Below are 20,158 nucleotides of genomic sequence, written 5' to 3'. Positions count from 1 at the left end.
CCTTTTTAGTCAAGGGGTCAAATTACCCCACAGCCCTGGAAGCGAACCATGTAATCATAGAGAGAGTTTTATGCTTGAAAATGTTTGTATCAGACATAGGAGGATAATACTGCAGCCGTAGATGTATTAAGTCAAACAATGCCACTGTGCTCCATATGCACGGTTATCTGCGGAGAATTGCTTATCCAACCAATACTGGACCGCGGTAAAATCAAACCACGTGACTTGTATCCTCGGCATGCAAGTCTGGGGCAACCAGCGGAGCCAGACGATCAGAGCGTTTTTGTTGGGATTTTAGCTGCTGTTGCGGAGAGGAGACTCCTCTTCAAACTTATGTCATGCGTTCTTTCTCCTCTCATGTCTGTGACCTCTAAAACTCCCAGACCCCCCCATTCCTGAGCCACCATTGCGTCCCTCCCCCGCATCAACAGAGCTCGCCCCTACGAAACGATGCCGTCGGGGAAGTCACCCGTGGGCGAGTCTGCCCCGGACCTCGAAATCGTTGGTGACCAGGTTACCATCCATCCCAGCGGCTACACTGGCGGTCCAGAGCCACAAGATGGAGGAATCACGGAGCGGAACCTCATCAATAACATGGCGCGGTTTCGCGAGAGCCCGTTCGATTTCCTGCGCGAAGTGAGCTCGTACATGACGGGGACTGGATGGCGCGCCTACGACGACATCATTGGTCAGCCTATATACTATACGGGTTTCTCGGAGCAAATCAAATCGCATATTTTGGCGAGCCCAATGCTGCAGGCCAAGATCACGGAGCTTGCGGAGGCACGTCTGGCTGTGGAGGATAAAGAGGGTCTCTTGCAGATCAAGACTGGGGCATTTGCGCGGACGCGGACGCAGCGAAGGAATGAGCTGGAGAATAACCTTAATGAGGTGGTGGATACCATGCTGGATAATATGATCTGTAAGATGGAGAGCAAAAGGTTTATCCGCGGCGCATACTACCTTGCGACGCAGCTTCTTACCCGAGCCTATCACCAAGGTAAGGCTTTATTGGTCTTATTGAGTGTTATTATGCTAATATTTTACAGGCATTCACGTATCTAGTGAAGAAGTCGTAAGATTACGAGGCGTTGCGGAGGAAGCAGCAAAGAAGAAGCAGTCGATCGTTTTCCTTCCGTGCCATAAGTCGCACGTTGACTACGTTTCTCTCCAGATCATCTGTTACCGCCTGGGAATTGCTTTGCCTGTGGTTGTGGCAGGAGACAACTTGAATATCCCACTAGTTGGTGCATTCCTGCAGCATGCAGGCGCAATGTGGATTCGCCGGAGCTTCGGAAACGATCCGCTATACATTACCGTCGTTCAAGCGTATATCGACACAATCCTACAACAAGGTTACAACTTCGAATGTTTTATTGAAGGTGGACGCTCGCGAACTGGGAAGCTCCTGTCGCCTAAATTTGGAATTCTAAGCTTCATCGTGGATAGCTTGCTATCAGGTCGCGTTGAGGATACTATCATATGCCCTGTCAGCACACAATACGACAAGGTGATTGAAACTGAGTACGTCGACAAGCCCTTTATGTTGGATATAGCTAACGAATACATAGGTCCTACATTAGCGAACTTCTTGGCCAGCCTAAGCGCAAGGAGAACCTTGCCGATTTCCTCTCTTCTTCGTCGGTCTTGTCTCTGAAACTTGGACGAGTAGATGTTCGATTCCATAAACCTTGGAGTTTGAGGGAGTTTATCGGTCAGCAATTATCCAGATTACCTGACCAGTTGCAGCTGGATAGGGGCCTCAAGCTCAGCCACTCTGACCGGGGGCGTGTCTTGAGGTCATTAGGATACAGAGTACTGTCTGATATCAATGACGTTTCGGTTATGATGCCCACAGCTTTGGTTGGAACCGTTCTACTGACTCTCCGTGGACGCGGAGTGGGCAAAGGCGAACTTGTTCGGAGAGTGGAATGGATTTGTGACCGCGTACGAAACAAAGGTGGACGGGTCGCGCACTTTTACCGATATCCGACAGAGGTGGTTGTGGATCGTGCCCTTGATGTTCTAGGACCGAAGATCGTAGGCGAGGTAAGTGGCTTGGTCGAGCCGACATACTTCGCCGTAGATCGCTTCCAGCTTTCATTCTACCGCAACATGACTATCCACCTGTTCATCACCGAGGCACTCGTGTCGGCAGCGATGTATACAAGGGTGAAGCAAGGAGGCGGGCCCTCACATCAACGGATCTCTTATGGCGACCTTCTGCATCATGTCACCTTCCTCTCTCAGGTACGTTGTGCTAGTTCACCCAAGTCTAATACCGATGCTAACAGAACAGCTTTTCCGTGGCGAATTCATCTTCCCACCTGAGGGTCTGACTACGAACTTGGAAAACACCCTGAGAGTACTCGAGAAAGACCAAGTCATCACTGTTACCCGAGACTCCGCCAGCCTGCCGCTATTTGTCGAGCTCTCGGAGCATGAACGCTATTGTGGACGCGAGAACTACGATTTCTACTGCTTCCTCATTTGGCCGTTCATCGAAGCGTCATGGCTAGGCACGGTCTCTCTCCTAGGACTTACTCCCCCTCTTGACGGGCCAAAAGACGCGTGGATCGATTTGAGCAAGGCACAGAACAATGCACAATTGGTACGTCCCACGCAATATCGCAACACAGCCCTTCTAACGTCATGCAGCTCGGAAAAACACTCTACCACCAGGGCGACCTTTCGTATTTCGAAGCAGTCAACAAAGAGGCATTGAAGAACTCGTATGACCGATTCGCCGAAGAAGGCATCATCCTCGTCGCAAAGAGCAAAGAAGCTCGGGCACCCGCGAAGATGAGGCTCGCCCCTGAATGGACACCGGAGCGGGATCCAGCAACCGGAAAACTCCTGCCCCAGGGCCGCCTCTGGGACTTTATGGATTCGATCGCGCAATCCAGGCGTGAAGGGTGCGTTTCTCTAAACATACTTACCGAATAGAAATCTAACTTATTCTAGGAAAAACCGCCGCGATGGAGCAACCGTTTCGTCTCGTGTTCTGGCCATGTCCGACAACGCTGGTCGAACGTTGTTCGGTGCCGCTGAAGGCTCAGTTAGTGATGTTGATGTTTCGACAAAAGCGCCACGCAGAAAGGCGATTAGCCCTACGGCCAAGTTATAAGACTAATTTCAAGACATTCATACATATACATGTCTTTCGTGCCGCTTTGTCTATACCCACCTTTGTTCCTCACTCGATGTATTATATACCTGAATAAACTATCTCTATCCTCGACTAGCCTTTATCCAAACGTACTTATATACATATACTACATTCTTATAACACTTGCTCAACGCCCCTAGACGGACGAGCAAGACCCAACACGCGCAGGCTTACTGCGGGCACCATCACCAACACCCCCGAGAGCCTCCACCACAATAGCATCTACCTTCTCAAAGCCAACATCAACAGAAACACTAGTCTCAAATCCCTTCTTCTCAACAAGATCAAGAACTTTCTCCCCCTTCGAACCACCCAAAATCTTCCACTCGGCCACATCCGTCGCTCCATTCCAACTCACATAAACCTGCACCTTGTTCCCCTCACCACGGGCAGGCTTGCAAGCAACAACATCAGGAACCGAGCTAGGTTTACCCGTCCACTGCGCGCGGTACGCCCGGTACGAAGTCTGCGTATACGTGCCCGTAGTGGCATTCAAATTACTAAACCACCCGCGCATCACCAACTTGCCAGAAGCATCATACTCCTCGAACTTCGCCACCGATCCGTGACCCGCAAGATAATGTCCGCTCCCGTTGCGCGCCAGGGACTGGTAGTTGCCCTGCGAGACGGCGGAGATGGGCTGCTCCTTGTCGAAGGTGCGCGAGACCAGCGTTGCGGTTTTGTTGCCCGGGTACAGCATGAAGCGCTGGTCTGTTGTTGTTTTCTTGTGGGTGGTGGATTCGACGTTGGCGTTGTTGTGGAGGGATAGGAGGAGCGATTCGTTCTTTTGGCCTGCGTTCAGGTGTCTGTGGATTCGGGCGTCGTGCTGGTAGCAGAACTTGGCGTCCGGGTTGGTGGGGGCGTTGAATGTGCCGCCTTGTTGGCCCTTGGGGTTGTTAGTTTTTGTTTTCATCTTGGGGGTTGTGTTTTTATAAAGGGATGGGGGATGACGTACGTGGAACAACCAGACGATATCGCCATTCTTGTCGATGAGGAAGATGCTGCACATGTATCGGGACGAAACGAGGTAGTGATCGCCGTACTTTGCAATTGAATTCAGGTGGGGATATTCGTACGCATTCGAGCGACTGGTTCCAGTGTCCTTAATAGGGTATTCGACAAGGTCGAGGGGAAGTTCCTTCTTATGCTCGACGGCACTCCAGCGGAAGAGGACATCGTTTGTCTTGATATCGATCTCGTAGATAATACCGTCCTGCACCCAGCCATTCTTGGGCCCACCGACAGACGACAAATCAGTCTGGGTAATGTTGACGGCTGTGACGAGCATCGTCCCATTTTCCGTGATAGCACTCTCATGGATGTCGATATTTGAAGGGTAAGATTCATTAGTGGGCATGACGAATTTGTTGGACGGTGTACTGGGCAGCGTGACCCGATGGATCTCGTGATATGAAGCATTCAGGACGCTAACGTGTCCGTATCCGAAGCCTTTCTCAGTATGGCCCTGCCAGAAGGTGAGGACGGGCTCGCCGTGGAGATATTGCGGCTGGTATGCGAATGTTTTGCTGCCCTCTGGGCCGAGCCAGATGAGGTCGCCATTGTCGGAGTAGATGGTTGGGGAGCCGAGGTTCTTGGTGGACGGCGAAATGAAGATGAGGCCTGGTTCTGTCTGGCCGACTTTTGTGACATTCAGCAATGGAGCTGTTTTTGGGGTGGTGTGGAATGAATGTGTTGGCCAGGGTGTGGCGGCGTGGATGGTTGCCGGGAGGAGGGCGACAAGCGCAGAGAGCTTCATGGTAGACGGCGAAGTTTGTTGAATTGAGAAAAAAAAGAATTGGAGACGGGGAAGTGACGTCGGTATTTAATTATTTATATTGGATCGATCTGCAATGGTGATCTTCAGCTCCACCAGCGAACACTGATCGACATGAGGAATCGGCACGAACAAACCGAGAGCATAGCAGCTTCATGACTGGAAACTGAATAAGTGGATTGCAACTGAGGAGATGACCCTCTCTACAAGGAGGTCAAAGTAAGGTAGACATGACATAGTCTCACCTTCGTCTGCTGCAAGTGAAATAACACCCTGCCAGTGCCTTCACTGCGCTATATAACACTCAGCTATCGCATAACACTGGACTCTCTTGCAGAGCTCTCACTCAGTACTCCTTAACACTGCCGCCTTAGCCTAAGCCTCTCTTCTAAACTTCCCTTCTCCATCTTTCTGTCTCTCTGCCTTCTTCCCAACATATCTCTCTCAACTTGAATCAAGCCAGACTCTTAACCTTGAACCAAGCAAATCACATCAACATCTCTACCAAACACCCGAACAACAATCCAAAATGCGCTGGACTCAAGAAAATGAAGAAATCGTATGTCCAAATACCTCATCTGCCTTCCCCATCCACCCTCCCCTGGGGCTATTAGAACCCAGCTAACAACTCCATTAGCTCTGGCAGACTGTCTTCAGAACCCACTCATTCCACATGGACCTTACCAAGATCGCTCAGGAATGGCGTACGTCTCGCATATACCCGTCCCCCCTAATCTATCTGCACATATACATACTAACCTTACCCCTCAGCCGGCGACGACAAACCTACTCCGAAAGCTCTCAAAGAGCATCTTACCAAGTACCGCAAAAGCCTCGGCGGCGACGGCCGCATCACATTCGGGATGACCGGCCTGAATGCCGCTGGAACTCCTACCGGGACTCCTCGCAAGAAGGGCCCGGGCCCAACAAAGAAAGGTGGTGATAGTGCACCAGCAACCCCCCAAAAGAGGGGCGCGCGTGAGAAGGGACAGGCGCTGGAGGAGACCGAGGAGACCGAGATTGTTGTTGTAAAGAAAGAGGAGGTTGAGCCTACTACTGCGGACGAGGATGATACTGATGAGAGCGATGATGTGAAGGTGCATACTCCGAAGAGGATTAAGAAGGAGATTCAGGATGATGGCTTTCCCTAGATGCGATGCCATTTAACGCTATTTACTGCGGTGAGATCTGGCGTTTCGGACAATTGGGGGGTTGGTTATGCTTTTATTCAGACGTATTCGAGGTCTACTCATAGGAGGATAGTCAGATGAAGATATCGCGAGATGATGCGATGAATACATAGGACCTCATTAATCAAGACCAGTTCATTTACTACTCAAAGAATGAAGCTGCACCTATTTCCACCAGAACAAACCCCAACTGAGACCTTTCAAATATGCAGCCAACCAAGCTTCAATAAAACCGAATTCGTAAAATCTCCCGGCGCCTTGCCTTGCTCCCTCATTAGGCCTTCGAAACTGAGTCGTACCCATGCCATTCAGAAGTCAAAGCATATCCTCATCGTCATCCTCAGTCTTCACCTTCTTAGGGGTCTCATCTCCCTTCTGCTTACGAGGCGCCGCCTTTCTCTTCTTGGGAGATCCGGTAGAGATCTCACCTGCTCCACCATTTGCCTCCACAGTCCCAGCAGCGGTCTCAGTACCGTCCGCCGCAGGAGAAGCAGAGACCGCACCACTCATATCGGCTTCGGCCTTCCGCTTGAGTCTGACCAGGCGGTTCTGTACAGCCCCAGCGATACAGTCTGTCGTAGGACTTTGGTTAGCATCGCATCGCATCGCATCCAGCGAGTGAATATTTGCCGAAGGGAAAAAGACAGATACGAACCGGGGCCCATGAAATCGGCAAGTTTCTTGGTGTCGAGTTTCACATTTGCATCCCTGATTTGGTTTAGGACGCCGAGGAAGAGCTGGATTTAGGTTAATGGGTCTGGGGTTTAGGTGGTTGGTTGGTTGGTTGGTGAGGTGGGTGTATTTACCTTGGCGTCTGCTTCGGCGTTCCATATCATAGGCATCTTGATGGTGATTAAATTTGGCTTTCGGAATGGAGTAAGGTGAGAGAGTGTAGAAGATGTTAATTGATCTTCGATGTAGTTGTTTATGTAGAGGGCGAGCAGATGGGGAGGCGAAAATGGCTGTAAGGTAGAAGATGTGTTGATAGGAACAGAGGAGGGAGGACAGTCAGAAGAGATCGAGTTAAAGAGTGAGGGAAAGAGGAGAAGGTGGAGTACTGGAAGATTGTTTATGTAGTAGCCTACTCAGGGGGCAGTGTGTTAAGGTGCGTGAAGTATGAATAGAAGCTTGTTCAAGGCGACATTGTTATTTAATTACTTGACCTGCAAGAGCTGACTTCAGCCACTTCATACTAATATTTCATGCTGCACTGCAGCTGGTAACTGTAGAACACGCAGAGCTAATTTAAGAACCAGGTATAATGAACCAGGTTTATCCGAGGCCAATGACATAGAATCATCTCCCGGAGTATATAAAGCCTGGCTCAGACTGTATATCTGAAGGCCCCCTGTTTCTCAATTCCAGTTCCCTCGGCGACTGCTCTCTGACGATCCGCCTCGTCAAGCTGCCCATTCTCGCGAACAAGTATCACTCGAAGCAAGAAACTCAACGCCACAGCTGCGATCACCATCCCTATAACAAGCCCCAACGCCAACCGAAAGTGAGGCGAGTCGCGGGCGCGGTAGGTGTAGGGCGTCCATAGCGCAGATGTATTAGAGATCATACTAACGACTCCATACGCGGCGGCGCGTTTCGCGGGGGGTCTGGAAATTGACGTCGCGATCCAGGCGGTGGCCGTGCTATTAATACTGTAGATGAACAGCATGAGGAACATAGAGAGGTACCGGGCCCCGAAACTGGTGGCGGGCGACATGAAGATGACGAATCCGGCGGTGGCGATTGGGGCAGGATATAGCATGTACCAGAAGCGGTTTTCTGAGCGGTCACTCAGGTAGCTGTGGATGCAGCTGTAGATGGCTGTGAAGAAGTATGGAGGGGCGATGAGCAGAAGGGAGATTATATGGTTGTATCCTAGCGTTGCTGTCATTGTGGGAAAGAAGTTCTGGCAGCCAATGGCCCCAATAATGCACATGTTGATGGCTATCATGATGTACAGCTTCTTGTCCAGCAGTGCTAGTCTAAGGCCATCGATGAGGGACATGCTGTCGTCGTCGATGTCGCTCTGTGAGGCCTCCAGGGTCAGCCGTCGGATTGCTGCGGCAGACCAGGTTAGAAGAAACATTCGCCTTCATACTGGATAACGTACCGACTTCTGTCGCTTCGGGCGACAAAGCAGTCCAGGTATGTGGAAAATCTGGCAGAATAGCGATGAAAAGGAATCCTCCACAGATGGAAACTGAAAAAAGAAACGTAAGTCCGGCATCATTTCTTGATACTAAGAAAACCAACCTATGCCCTCAATCAAGAACACCCACCGCCACGCAGAAAGCCCATGAGAACCGTCCAAACCGCTCGAAATTCCTGCGGCTATCAGGGAGCCAGTTGCAGTGGCAATGAGTCCAGCGGCCAGGCATATGCTGATGCGGAGAGTAAGCTCTGTCTTTCTATACCATTTCTTCGAGATATTAGCATCGGTCTGCGCCACCATCAGGGCCTACATCGTACCGAGAGATAGAACATTATTCCGGGGTATAGCGGCGCCTCTGCAACAGTTAGGCTCTAGCCAGGCAATGCTGAGGTCCCAAAGACTAACCGACACAACCTAAAAGCATCCTACACGCCACAAGTCCGCCGTAGGTATTGACTGCAGCTGTGCAGCTAGTCACCAAGCCCCAAGCGAGAATCGAGATCCCCATATGCCATGACGGCCGGCCAAAATAGTTGAGCAGCATGTTCGAAGGAACTTGGAATAGAAGGTATCCGGCGTAGAAAACGCTAAATCCGGTTTGAAATTGCGAATCAGACATGTGGAGATCCGATTCTAGATGTTGAAGTCGAGCGGCGCCATAGTTAGCCCTGTACAGGTCAGTCGGAGAGCACTAGTACATGAGAGCGAAGTCAGTACCGGTCTATGCAGTTGAGGAAGAACGACAGCACAATCAAGGGGAGGATCAAGAGGTCGAGCTTGCGAACAAGCTTCTTTTCAATTTGCTTCTCATTCTCACTGAGTTCGTTGCTGGCATTGTTCTCCTGGTGAGCATCGTCACGCTCAGCCTGGGGCTCAGACGCGTCGCTCGCCATTGTTGCTATCAAGACAGCCAGAAACTTGTACTTTGCGTGCTGATAAGTGAACGTCTCAATAAATTGATATCAATTCCAATCTTTGAGGAACTAGAATAGGAATTGGCCCAGGTATGATTGGTCTTGATCGACGATGGTGTTACGAAGGTGACGGGTTGAAGAAAGTCCCGGGAAGTTAGTGAACGATAGAATATCTACAGAGACTGAGTACTACCTACTTAGTTTTACTTCTATCATACATGCACTCCGCCAATTTTTGTTACGCTGAATCTCACAGCGGGACAGCAAGTGCTTCCTAGACAGAAGTCTTTTATATTGACAAATAGAGCCTCCACTTCAGAATCAAGTATTCTGATAAAGCTGAGGCATGTTTAATAACACTGCAGCTGCACTAGAACAATAATCATGCGCAGCTGTATCTCCAGTCAATGCGCTGAATCCCAGGGACTGTGGGGTTGTCTCAGCTCATGCTCACCGATCGAAGGAAGTGAAGCCATTATCAACTTGGAAACATATTTCTTATCCCTTGCAGATGTGCACATATTCAGGATAGACAAATTGGGGAATATTTGTCTTGGAAGGCTCGTCAGCATGTGGTTCGTACTGGCCACACTTCCTCCGATGAGGATGACCCAGCCCGGCCCCGGTTTACGGGCTTTGCCGTTGACGATTGATACAGTTGTCGGGGATTTATTAGCAAGGAAGGTTTGAATTTAGGCGTGGAACCAAGGAGTTGATAAGTGCCTTGGTTACTTGCACTCAACCCTTGGAAGAAGATCTTACCAAGATAGAACCTAAGAAGTCCACTGTTAATATAAGAACAATTAGCGAGAATTCACAATTGATGAGATGCGAACAGTGAAGACTACCTGATCCACTATTAGGAAACACCATCGAACTGACGGCATCGTCTATTTAACTGAAGGAGTTCGCACCCAGTAGTTTTTGGACTAATTTCGCCCGCATTGGCACTACTCTCGTCCACATTGGTACATTCAATTGTACCATTCAGATCATGCGCGGCCCTGAAGGTAAGCCCAGTTGTCGAGGACGTTCCCGATCTAGCTAACTGGATCGAAGTCGAGAAGACGAGCTCGCACAGTACCGCTATCTCCCACCAATTACGGCCTGCATCGAATATCTCGGCTATCAAGGTTGATATCAGCAAAGGCACAGACCAGCCTTACAATCTCGCACTAAACCCCAGATGGTTGCGTTTTCCGGGGATGCAGGGTCTAGACAAGCACGACATTGTCATTGGAGAATTGACCAGCTTTATCTTATCAGGGCCGCCAGATTCTTTGGTTCTGTACCTTGGCACTTCGATATCGATGCTTGCTGATAACAGCTCGATTGATCAGCGATGGTGTTGCTATCGATGACCCGTTCACGATCCACAAAAATGGGGTCGAATGCGCACTTCTTGATGCTTGGCCATAAAGATAACAGTTCCTCCCCTCTTGGCTCGGAAACAGTCGTCAAATAAGGGCGAAGCTCACTGGATCGGACCCAGTCGCCAGGCAATAATGGAGATTTTGAAGGATAAATGGAAGGGAAACCTCTTCGCGCAGGTCTCGTTTGAGCAGAATACTCACCTACATACTAGGTATTGAATGAGAGATTCGTATATTTCTGACCACAGTCTCTCAAACACGGCGAACAAGCCTTCTCGCTATGTCCACAGTGCGTCACCTCTCATACCCTATCCACCTAGCTAACACCCGACGATACAGCCCGAATATGAGCCCTCCATGCCCGATGGCGGAGATGCAACGCAAATAGATGTGAATGCGCCGTTTTCCGGGCTTGAATTTCACTCCGTTTATATCATTTCTTGCACCTTTATTGTGTACTTCATTCTCCCGGGTATCGGCCTTCTATACAGTGGCTTGACGCGGAGGAAGTCGGCAATGACATTCTTGTTCCAGGCTTTCTTGGTACTAGCGGTGTAAGTTATCAATCGAATTACGGATTAGCTGGAAAGAAGCATGATGCTAACTCGTAGTAGGACCTCGTTTCAGTGGATATTTTGGGGTTACTCACTCACCTACTCACGAGACGGGGGGCCCTACATTGGGACCCTAAAAAACTTTGGGCTCATGGGGGTTATGGCAGCGCCCTCTCCGGGCTCTGACGTGCTTCCTGAAATCCTATTCTGTGTGTTTCAGCTTCTTTTCGGCGCCTGTACGGTGAGTAGCGTCCCGACCCCAAAGTAGGGCTGCCGTATATTTATGATTATAGGTAATGATTGTTGTCGGTGGAGCCTTTGAACGCGGCGGTATTCTGGCAACCCTCATATTTGGCTTCTGCTGGGAAACAATTGTCTATTGCCCTCTGGCACGATGGACGTGGAGTAGTCAGGGTTGGCTGTATAACCTTCCGTCCATTGACTATGCTGGAGGTGGTCCAGTTCATATTGCTTCAGGCTGCGCCGCCCTAGCGTACGCCGTTGCACTCGGAAAGCGCAAGGGGTATCCAAATGCCTCGATGAAGCAGCCCCACAACACGACTCTTGTCTTTCTGGGAACTGTATTCATCTGGACTGGTTGGCTCGGGTTTAATGTATGTCTCTTGCCACTATTCCTTTCGAGCTTCCAATCTAACCAGGAAGCAGGGCGGCTCGACGCTCAATGCCAGTGTCCGTAGCTATCTGGCGATCATGAACACCAACGTCGCTGCTTCGACAGGTGTACTGGGCTGGGTATTGGTTGATATGATCAGATACAAGGGGAGGTTCTCTATGGTCGGAGCCTGCGAAGGTGCCATTGCTGGCCTTGTCGGTATCACTCCTGCTGCCGGGTGTGTGACGGTGTGGCTTGGTGCTCTGATTGGTTTCCTTACTGGTATTGTGTGCTCATCGTGCAAAAACTTGAACGAGTGGATTCACGTCGACGAAGGAATGGATGTTTTCAAACTACACGGGGTCGGCGGCATAGTCGGCTCGTTTCTGACCGGTATTTTCGCCGACGAGTACATCTCCGCATTGGACGGCAGCTCTCTCATCCCTGGAGCAATCAACGGTGAAGGCGTTCAGGTTGGCAAGCAACTTGCAGAGATCTGCGCCGTTTGTGCGTATTCGTTCGGCGTGACCTACATCTTGCTCATGATCATGAAGTACATTCCATTCCTGGGGCTGCGGGTTAGTGAGGAGGCGGAGTTGGTCGGGTTGGACCGCTCATTCTTTGTGGATGAGCAGATCGGGGACCACTCCATGCTGGATGGGATCAGCGCCTCGCCGTTGATGGGGGTGTCGAAAACACCATCGAGCGAGGTGCAGCAGCAGGCAGTGGCAGAGACCAAGAAGGCATAAACTGGAGGTCTCGGGATGGACGAGGAAAGTGATTAATTCGGCATCGATTGATGCAATTATATACATATAAGATAAATAGTTTGCTGCAAAAGACATCCCTCACATCTCGAATCTCAAAGCCCTGAAGATCCCCTGGGTGCATGCATATCAGCCGGAATCTGGACTTTCTGGAGTCTGGACCGTCTCAGGAAATTGTTTCTTATTGTTTTAGCTTGGCAGAGACACCGGGCCCGGCAACGGACTGTCCACCAATCAGAGGCCGCATCCCTGCACGCCAGCCAAGGAAGCTTGCGTCATCCACACTATTAATACAGAAAGCCTCTGCCGTGGGCAATAAACCTGCTTCAAGCAAGATGATGGCATTGGACCCGTTTTGCACCCTGACAGGATCATTTTGTGTCTTCACCTGCATCTCCACCCTCCTGCCATTGCACAATCGCCGTTGTTGTGGCACTGAGCAGCGAACGTGCGCCGAGTGAAGAGCGCCGTAAGCGGAATAGCGCGGGTTGGGATCTGCGGGCTGTCGCGTCCTCTGCTGCAACAGTCGCAGTGTTGAGTGTCGCCATCCGCTCCCGTTATCGAAACGTTCCACTGCCATTTTCCGGCCTCACCTCCCCAGCTCTCCCCCTGCCTCTTGCGTTCTCTCCCCTCCCCTCCTTCGCACCCCCCTTCCTGTCGTTTCAGCTCGCCCTTTTCATCCCACCCTCTTCGTTCGCGAAGCCATTCGTTTCTTCACCACCGTCTGACTCTCGACTCGAGCTATATCGACTTTTCCGAACACGGGTATTCTATCGTTATCAGAGTCCCCGGATTCAAGGCCCCTCTCGATACTACTCTTCCACTACTACTCTCTACTACTCTTCGGGCTTCTTCGCTTCACACACCTGGTCTCAGTGTCATGTTAATAGTTTAACACTTTTCAACTGTACCGCAGGTTTTAGCCCCCATGGGTAAATGTGTGTTTTTCCCCTCGTATTTTTTTTTTTTTTTTCTGTGTCGCCACTGACGAAGATTCTTGCCAGGGCATTACGGGATTGTCCTAGATGCGGGATCATCTGTGAGTTCATTATCCGAATATTTCGACCTTCAACCTCTAACATAGCAAAGGGGACTCGAGTTCATGTCTATCGTTGGTTGGATAACGCCGTTGCGCGCAAAGAATCCGACAAAGATGACCTCAAGTCACTGCCGGAGATCAAGACGAAATCGAGCTGGGTGAAGAAGATACATCCTGGTATGTCTGAGACTGTTTTATCTGCGTCTGGAATGCGATCGAATCCTAACAACAGGCAATAGGGGTTTCAACATTTGCTGATCGCCCGGAGGAAATTGGCCCTGAGCATCTTGCCGAACTTCTCGATTTTGCGCGCGAAATCGTCCCCGCCGATGCTATAAAAGAGACTCCGGTTTTCCTCCTCGCCACTGCTGGGATGCGACTAGTCGACGACGTAAAACAGAAATTGTTGCTGGATCATGTTTGTTCTTATGCTCGTGAGAACTACGACTTCGCGCTACCCGACTGCAACGTGCACATACAAGTCATCCCCGGTGTTACCGAAGGACTATATGGGTGGGTTGCAACCAACTATCTGCTCGGAAGTTTCGACTCGCCTGGCCACCACGACCATGGGAAAGGCCACCACACCTACGGTTTTCTCGACATGGGTGGAGCTTCCGCTCAAATAGCGTTCGCGCCGAATGCGACTGAAAGCGACAAGCATGCGAATGATTTAACCCTACTCCGACTGCGCAACATCGACGGAAGTACTCAGGAACATCGCGTGTTTGTAACCTCTTGGTTGGAATTTGGTGTGCGGGAAGCCCGCAGGCGGTACCTAGAGTCATTGCACAATGCGCATGGCACAGAAGGAGTGCAGGAGTTCCCTGACCCGTGCCTTCCGGCCGGACTGCGAACCACGCTGGATGGAAAGCCTCTAGAAGGGGCTGCTGACACGGAGCAACATCTCCTAGGCACTGGAAAGTTTGATGAGTGCCTACGAGGAACCTACCCGTTACTAGACAAGGATGCACCATGCCTCGACCAGCCATGTCTTCTTCATGGAATCCATGTCCCATCCATCGACTTCGACGTCAACCACTTTGTGGGCATTAGCGAATACTGGCATACGACGCACGAAGTATTCGAAATGGGCCACACGGATAAAGCATACGACTTCCATACTTATCAACATCGCGTGGAGCAGTTTTGCTCTCAGGATTGGGATTCTATTGAACAAGGAGTTTCGGAGCACAAATGGGGCAAGAAGCTAGATCTTGAAAAGGCATATGAAGTATGTTTCAAGGCATCTTGGATCATCAACGTCCTGCATGATGGTATTGGTGTGCCACGGGTCGGCCTGGAGCCGATGACGACTTCCGGTCACAACGGTACGAAGGAAGTCCTCGAGCACGGCCGAAACAAAGGCTATCTTGATGCATTTCAAGCTGTCAACAAAATCGACTCCACCGAAGTTAGTTGGACTCTTGGTAAAATGGTTCTCTACGCGGCATCGCAGGTTTCGGTGGAGACCGAAGAATCTCTTCCCGTTGGGTTTGGCAGCAACGTTGCCGGCGTTCCCAGCGACTTCCAATACCCTAGCGCCGAGTTACTTCCAGCTCCAGAGAACCTTCACGAAGAGTCATGGCAGGAGGCGCTTTTCGAAGGCGGCTCCTCGCGCAGGGTCCCAGGAATCATCCTCTTTGTTCTTATTATTATCCTGGCTCTCTTCTTCCTCTGTGGTCGTACTCGTCGGCTAAAGGTCTACCACAAAATCAACAACTTGTTTAGTTGTGGTCGCGGCTCGCGCTTGATTCATCAACGGAAGCGCAAGGCGTCGGGTGCAGTGAAGCCATCATTCTTTGGCCAGAGCACCCCTTCCTATGAGCGCATCCTTGAGGAAGGTGCCCAAGACATCGAGCTGGGAGGTTCAGAATCCAGCCGCTCGTCGTACGAGTCGGACGCCGAATCTGCGGCCTTCCTACCACCCAAGCGGGCCTCTAGCTGGGGCCAGAGTAGTCCCGCACATCTTCAGTTCAATCACGACAATTCTTCCGCTGCAACGATCGGGCTTGGTATTAGTGCCGCGCCTGGGTTCTCCGCCATCGATCGCAGTGGCCTGGTCGTGAGGACAGAAAGCAGGGACCACTTGGCACCCATCGCATTGGGCCCAACGACGAACGGACGCCGGTCTCGAGCACCCAGTCCGTCGCGGCCAAGCTTCCACAACTCACCCAATACGACACCCCTACACGATTAATGTTAATGTTTGATATTGAGAGCAGTCTTCCTGCATGCATACGATATGGCGTACCTGGGCAATGCTGAACATTTAGAGCCGCGCCGAATTTATTCCGTGGCTGGCGTTTGAAATTCACTTATTTATGTGCTCAGGAGTACATACTACCGCAGTCTTGCTTTCCGATGCTGGACCTTCACATCAGTCGCTTGCCTATTTTAGCAGGCTCCTGGATGGCAGTCTAGTGGATTCGGAGCAACTGCCTACCTGGCTAGGCTATCTATATTTACAATATAAATTATTTCAACCAATTTCGTTTTCTATATCCTAAAGTAGTTCATTCGCATCCGCACCCGAACGTCCGAGGGCACGTTATCACTGATTATAGCCTGTTCTCTGTGGTAGTATGGACACAGGGCTAGCATATTTGTACAAACCATATAAAACAAAGCTATATCAGTAATAGTAAATACCTGGATCATCATTTTTGCACAACTCCAATTAGTACGTAAGGGACGCTCTTTAGGGCATGAAGTCACGTGCCGATGAATGACTTTGTGGCCCACCGCCCGGCAGAATCTTCATGCAGCTCTCCAGAAATCATCGCGAGCCCGTCCTCCTCTTCTTACATGACCACAATTGCACTTCATATTTGCCGGATACCATTTTCTTTCGTTTTTAATCAACCGGTCTACTATCGTTCCACCGGTTTATGAAAGATCCATAGAAATCCGCCACCATGCGCCTCACAGTCGAGCTGATCCAAAATTCCCTGTCGTACATCAATCCGTTAAAGGATCGCGAGCTAGATCTTCGAGGTGCGTTCCACACACAGTGTCTGAAAAGGACAGATACTACACTTTTACATGAGCTGGATTGATATCGACCTTTGTCGTCGGAGTCGTTTAGGGCACAAGATCCCCGCAATTGAGAACTTGGGTATTGCAAAGGTAGGCCAACGTCCTCTTATATTTCGTTCAGAGAGGAAGGAATATCAAATGCTGATTGATGATTTTGTGCGTGGCCAGGACCAAGATGCAATCGACTTCACCGATAACGACATTTCCTCGCTGGGCAACTTCCCGTTTTTCCCACGGCTGCACACGCTTCTCCTCGCGAGAAACCGAGTCCGACAGATCCAGTCGAACGTTTCGACCTCGATTCCTAGTCTCTCGACGCTCGTCTTGACCGCGAACAATATTGCCGAGCTGGCGGATTTAGACCCCCTGCGGGGTCTTACGAAACTGACGCATCTGGTGTTGTTAGAGAATCCGGTTACGAGGAAGGAGGTACGTCCAAACATATTTCCTCGCTCCTCGACCTTCATCGTCTTTCCCCCACTATGTGATTTTTGTAGTTGGGGTATGGACTAACAAGCGCCGTGGTAGAACTACCGCCTCTGGATAATCTGGCGCATCCCGAGCGTCCGCTTCCTCGACTACCAAAAAGTAAAAGACGCCGAGCGCGCCAAAGCCACAGAACTGTTCGGCACAGCCAAGGAGCCCACCGCGCTTGCATCCAAGATCTTAGGCGTGAAATCACGCACCTTCGACCTCCCCTCCGGCGGCGCGGACCGCGCACCCGCAGAGAAGAGCCTCCGCGTGAAGCTCACAGATACGGAGCGGAAGAGGATCGAGAAGATGATTCGGGAGGCGAAGAGTCTGCAGGAGATTACACGGTTGGAGCGCGAGCTCAACGAAGGCAGGATACCTGGGGCTGGGCTCGATGGGGCGGAGAGCGGGGATGAGGATCGCATGCAGATGTGAGTGTGAATGGTGGATAGATATTATGATTGAATATTGATACCTTGTTCTGGTTCTGCTGGGGGGTCGGTATGAGGCATGGTATGGTCTTGGGATTCGAATGTTTTATATGTTGCTTCTCGCTATGGCGTTGTATGTGAATCTAGCATATTAATCGGGTAGAACTGCACTTTGTTCTCTTGTGTTCCGTCTGTCATGTAGGCTTGCTTCTGGAAATAAATCAGTATCGACTCATGTATTGTGGCCTTGGGTCTTGGAAATTCCTATCGGCATGAGTATATATATAATCGTAGGGCGTGTATATGTAATTCCAGCTTGGAAAGTCAAGCTTAGCCTCCCGGAAAGCCTAATCTTCAACCTAGCAATTGAACCCGGATACTACAACCTAATTGACATTATTCCAGACATTCCAAGTTGAAAGAGTTTATGGCGGAATCTCCTGCCCGAAGCGATCAGATAAGATAAGCGGAGAAAACGTCATCTCCATCTCATGACTCCCATACGAGCACCACTTCTGCTCTTCAAGCAGCCAATTCGGGGGAAACTGGCGCAGAGAGACCTAACAGCTTTTTCATTTGGCAAGGAGTATTCATACTTGCTAGAAACCGATTTACACTACGGCTAATATCAACACCATCTTCAAACCTCAATCCTCCACCCCGCACCGACCAGCGCACCCCAAATACAATAGAAATGGCCCCCTCCGCCGCTCCCTGGCGCGGGCTATTCCTCGCCAGCTTCGAAAAGAGCCGTGTCTCGACATTCAATCTAACAACAATTGCGCATGCCCCGTCCAACCGACCCGTTCCGCGCTCGCGCACGGTCGAATTCCGAGGCTTCTGGCCCAAGTCCGCATCGACTCTCCACAAATCCGGGATCGAGGCGCTCAAGACGCAGAATATCGGACTGAACCCAGATGTATACGAGAGTGATTTGCTTTCTGTCACGACGGACGCGAGAATGGGCAAGGTAGGCCAATTGGCGGACTCGGATGATGTAGTTGAGGGCGTGTTTTGGTTTGAGGAAGTTTCGGCGCAGTGGAGGGTTAGGGGGAGGGCGGTTACCGTCGGCGCGCCGGAGGAAGAGGAGGAGGAGAGGAAGGTTAGGGATATGGTCAAGAAAGGGATGAGGGAGAAGGGTGATGGGAATGGGAATATCAAGGACTGGAGTTGGGAGAGACAGGTAGCGACCTATTTCGCGAACCATAGCCCTGTTATGAGAGGTCAGTACATCACTCGTCCGTGTTTCACCGGCCTATAGGCTAATCTTTTCGGCTAGGGACGTTCAAGAACCCGCCTCCTGGTCGGCCGCGCAGTGAAGCGCCGCCTGACCCGCAGCTGAAACTGGGCCAGAAGATTGAAGATCTCAAGGACCCGATCGCGAGGGCGAACTTCCGGGTCTTGCTTATTTTACCGCAGGAAATGGAGGTGTTGGACTTTTCAAATCCTGATGATGTGCGGCGGACCCGATGGACGCTTGCTGATGGGGACGACGGAAAATGGAAGGAGACGGAGTTGTGGCCGTGATGCTGTACTGGAATTATAAAGAAGGAGCACGGTCGTGCCTTCCTGCGTGTACATAAAACCGATACGTCGACGGATATATTTGACTTACGACTTGAGTTACTCTAGGCGATATTCTCGTTACTGCCGATTATCGTATCCATACTCAATTATTCTATTGATATTCTCTTGCATATCGTCACGAAACAACACCATTACAGTTTGATGTTTAAGATGCTTAAGTTGCCCGATCTTAAGGAGCTACACTATGAGAGCCCCAGCGAGGCGGATGTGAGTTCCGACGTGAGTTCATCCGACAGTCTGCTGCTCGATGAGTGTTTGAGCACTGGCCGCAGCTCGCAAGAACCAGCGAAAGGTAGGATTGCGCATTTCCCTGGTGGACTTCGCAGGAGTCCACATCTAACATGAAGACGTCAGTTTCCCAGAGGCCACCCCTGCCACGTTCTACGTCGATGTCTCCTGATATTCGAGACTCTTTGTCAGGTTGTGAGGTCAACAGTAGCACTCACCTTGGATATATTGGAGGTTCAGATCTAACTGCGCATAGTCTTAACATCTGATGTAGAGAAAACGCGTCTCAAGAGCCCCAGTCCCGCTGCACAATCCAGCCGCCGGTTGGTGAGTTCGCACTCAGCTGCAGAGGCTACGATGCTCAGGGCACTGCATCCTGATAAATACGATCTGGTTGGTCCATCATTAGCCCCATCTGAATCTGTTGACTGATAGCGATGGCAGGAGGTTCAATTGAAGGAAATCGTCACCACGAGTCGATGGAATGGAGGAATGGCACTGCGGGCTCTTAGTAGTAGGAACCCGGGAACACAGCGCGCGGCCTCACAGCCTCCTCCCAGCAATAACAAAAAAAGGAAGCGAGACTCCAGCAGTGCCTCAGATGCCACCGGATACAGTGAAGGGCCTGGAGAAGGTCCGTCTACAGGGCAAGGAGGGTCTCTAGCAAGTTCGAAAACCAGCAAGGGCAAGCAAAAACAGGTGGATAGTTCTGATGACTCGAGCCACCAAGGGGCCAAGAAGAAGAAGGAAGACGGATCGGACGAGGAAAGCCCGTCAGCTAATGAGACGGATTTAATGGATGATGATTGGGACTAGCGAAGGCAGTCATGGATGTTGACGAGAGATGGACTATTCTTGCA

At 50.7% G+C, this 20,158-nt stretch overlaps 10 protein-coding genes across 10 annotated transcripts; 7 read left to right on the top strand and 3 right to left on the bottom strand.

Moving 5' to 3' along the window:
• Window positions 1–450: 450 nt before the first annotated feature.
• On the top strand, window positions 451–3,127 carry APUU_11938A (lysophospholipid acyltransferase family protein; the record flags this gene model as incomplete). Its single annotated transcript, XM_041698083.1, has 6 exons — window positions 451–1,000; window positions 1,050–1,524; window positions 1,572–2,250; window positions 2,300–2,611; window positions 2,659–2,915; window positions 2,965–3,127. 6 exons carry the CDS (start codon window positions 451–453, stop codon window positions 3,125–3,127), a joined length of 2,436 nt encoding a protein of 811 aa, XP_041551304.1.
• A 178-nt stretch (window positions 3,128–3,305) lies between these two features.
• APUU_11937S (arylsulfotransferase family protein) lies at window positions 3,306–4,925 on the bottom strand (the record flags this gene model as incomplete). Its single annotated transcript, XM_041698082.1, has 2 exons — window positions 3,306–4,055; window positions 4,125–4,925. 2 exons carry the CDS (start codon window positions 4,923–4,925, stop codon window positions 3,306–3,308), a joined length of 1,551 nt encoding a protein of 516 aa, XP_041551303.1.
• Window positions 4,926–5,472: 547 nt separating this feature from the next.
• On the top strand, window positions 5,473–6,094 carry APUU_11936A (uncharacterized protein; the record flags this gene model as incomplete). The annotated part of the gene is made up of 3 exons (XM_041698081.1): window positions 5,473–5,502; window positions 5,581–5,647; window positions 5,715–6,094. 3 exons carry the CDS (start codon window positions 5,473–5,475, stop codon window positions 6,092–6,094), a joined length of 477 nt encoding a protein of 158 aa, XP_041551302.1.
• Window positions 6,095–6,448: 354 nt separating this feature from the next.
• Window positions 6,449–6,975, bottom strand: APUU_11935S (uncharacterized protein; the record flags this gene model as incomplete). Its single annotated transcript, XM_041698080.1, has 3 exons — window positions 6,449–6,705; window positions 6,789–6,870; window positions 6,940–6,975. The coding sequence occupies 3 exons, from the start codon at window positions 6,973–6,975 to the stop codon at window positions 6,449–6,451; spliced, it is 375 nt and encodes a 124-aa protein (XP_041551301.1).
• A 482-nt stretch (window positions 6,976–7,457) lies between these two features.
• On the bottom strand, window positions 7,458–9,175 carry APUU_11934S (uncharacterized protein; the record flags this gene model as incomplete). Its single annotated transcript, XM_041698079.1, has 6 exons — window positions 7,458–8,188; window positions 8,241–8,330; window positions 8,384–8,549; window positions 8,600–8,637; window positions 8,688–8,950; window positions 9,000–9,175. 6 exons carry the CDS (start codon window positions 9,173–9,175, stop codon window positions 7,458–7,460), a joined length of 1,464 nt encoding a protein of 487 aa, XP_041551300.1.
• A 1,674-nt stretch (window positions 9,176–10,849) lies between these two features.
• On the top strand, window positions 10,850–12,485 carry APUU_11933A (ammonium transporter; the record flags this gene model as incomplete). The annotated part of the gene is made up of 5 exons (XM_041698078.1): window positions 10,850–10,858; window positions 10,909–11,123; window positions 11,184–11,364; window positions 11,417–11,737; window positions 11,790–12,485. The coding sequence occupies 5 exons, from the start codon at window positions 10,850–10,852 to the stop codon at window positions 12,483–12,485; spliced, it is 1,422 nt and encodes a 473-aa protein (XP_041551299.1).
• A 946-nt stretch (window positions 12,486–13,431) lies between these two features.
• Window positions 13,432–15,742, top strand: YND1 (putative nucleoside diphosphatase (Ynd1); the record flags this gene model as incomplete). The annotated part of the gene is made up of 4 exons (XM_041698077.1): window positions 13,432–13,441; window positions 13,508–13,542; window positions 13,593–13,719; window positions 13,782–15,742. 4 exons carry the CDS (start codon window positions 13,432–13,434, stop codon window positions 15,740–15,742), a joined length of 2,133 nt encoding a protein of 710 aa, XP_041551298.1.
• A 718-nt stretch (window positions 15,743–16,460) lies between these two features.
• Window positions 16,461–17,487, top strand: lea1 (U2 snRNP complex subunit LEA1; the record flags this gene model as incomplete). Its single annotated transcript, XM_041698076.1, has 4 exons — window positions 16,461–16,539; window positions 16,631–16,671; window positions 16,750–17,010; window positions 17,110–17,487. The coding sequence occupies 4 exons, from the start codon at window positions 16,461–16,463 to the stop codon at window positions 17,485–17,487; spliced, it is 759 nt and encodes a 252-aa protein (XP_041551297.1).
• Window positions 17,488–18,177: 690 nt separating this feature from the next.
• On the top strand, window positions 18,178–19,010 carry APUU_11930A (uncharacterized protein; the record flags this gene model as incomplete). The annotated part of the gene is made up of 2 exons (XM_041698075.1): window positions 18,178–18,706; window positions 18,763–19,010. 2 exons carry the CDS (start codon window positions 18,178–18,180, stop codon window positions 19,008–19,010), a joined length of 777 nt encoding a protein of 258 aa, XP_041551296.1.
• Window positions 19,011–19,220: 210 nt separating this feature from the next.
• On the top strand, window positions 19,221–20,114 carry APUU_11929A (uncharacterized protein; the record flags this gene model as incomplete). The annotated part of the gene is made up of 3 exons (XM_041698073.1): window positions 19,221–19,362; window positions 19,573–19,691; window positions 19,743–20,114. The coding sequence occupies 3 exons, from the start codon at window positions 19,221–19,223 to the stop codon at window positions 20,112–20,114; spliced, it is 633 nt and encodes a 210-aa protein (XP_041551295.1).
• Window positions 20,115–20,158: the final 44 nt, after the last annotated feature.

Source organism: Aspergillus puulaauensis, chromosome 1 (assembly GCF_016861865.1).
Source record: "Aspergillus puulaauensis MK2 DNA, chromosome 1, nearly complete sequence".
NCBI classification, from domain to species: domain Eukaryota; kingdom Fungi; phylum Ascomycota; class Eurotiomycetes; order Eurotiales; family Aspergillaceae; genus Aspergillus; species Aspergillus puulaauensis.
This window is presented reverse-complemented; position numbering and strand designations above follow the sequence as displayed.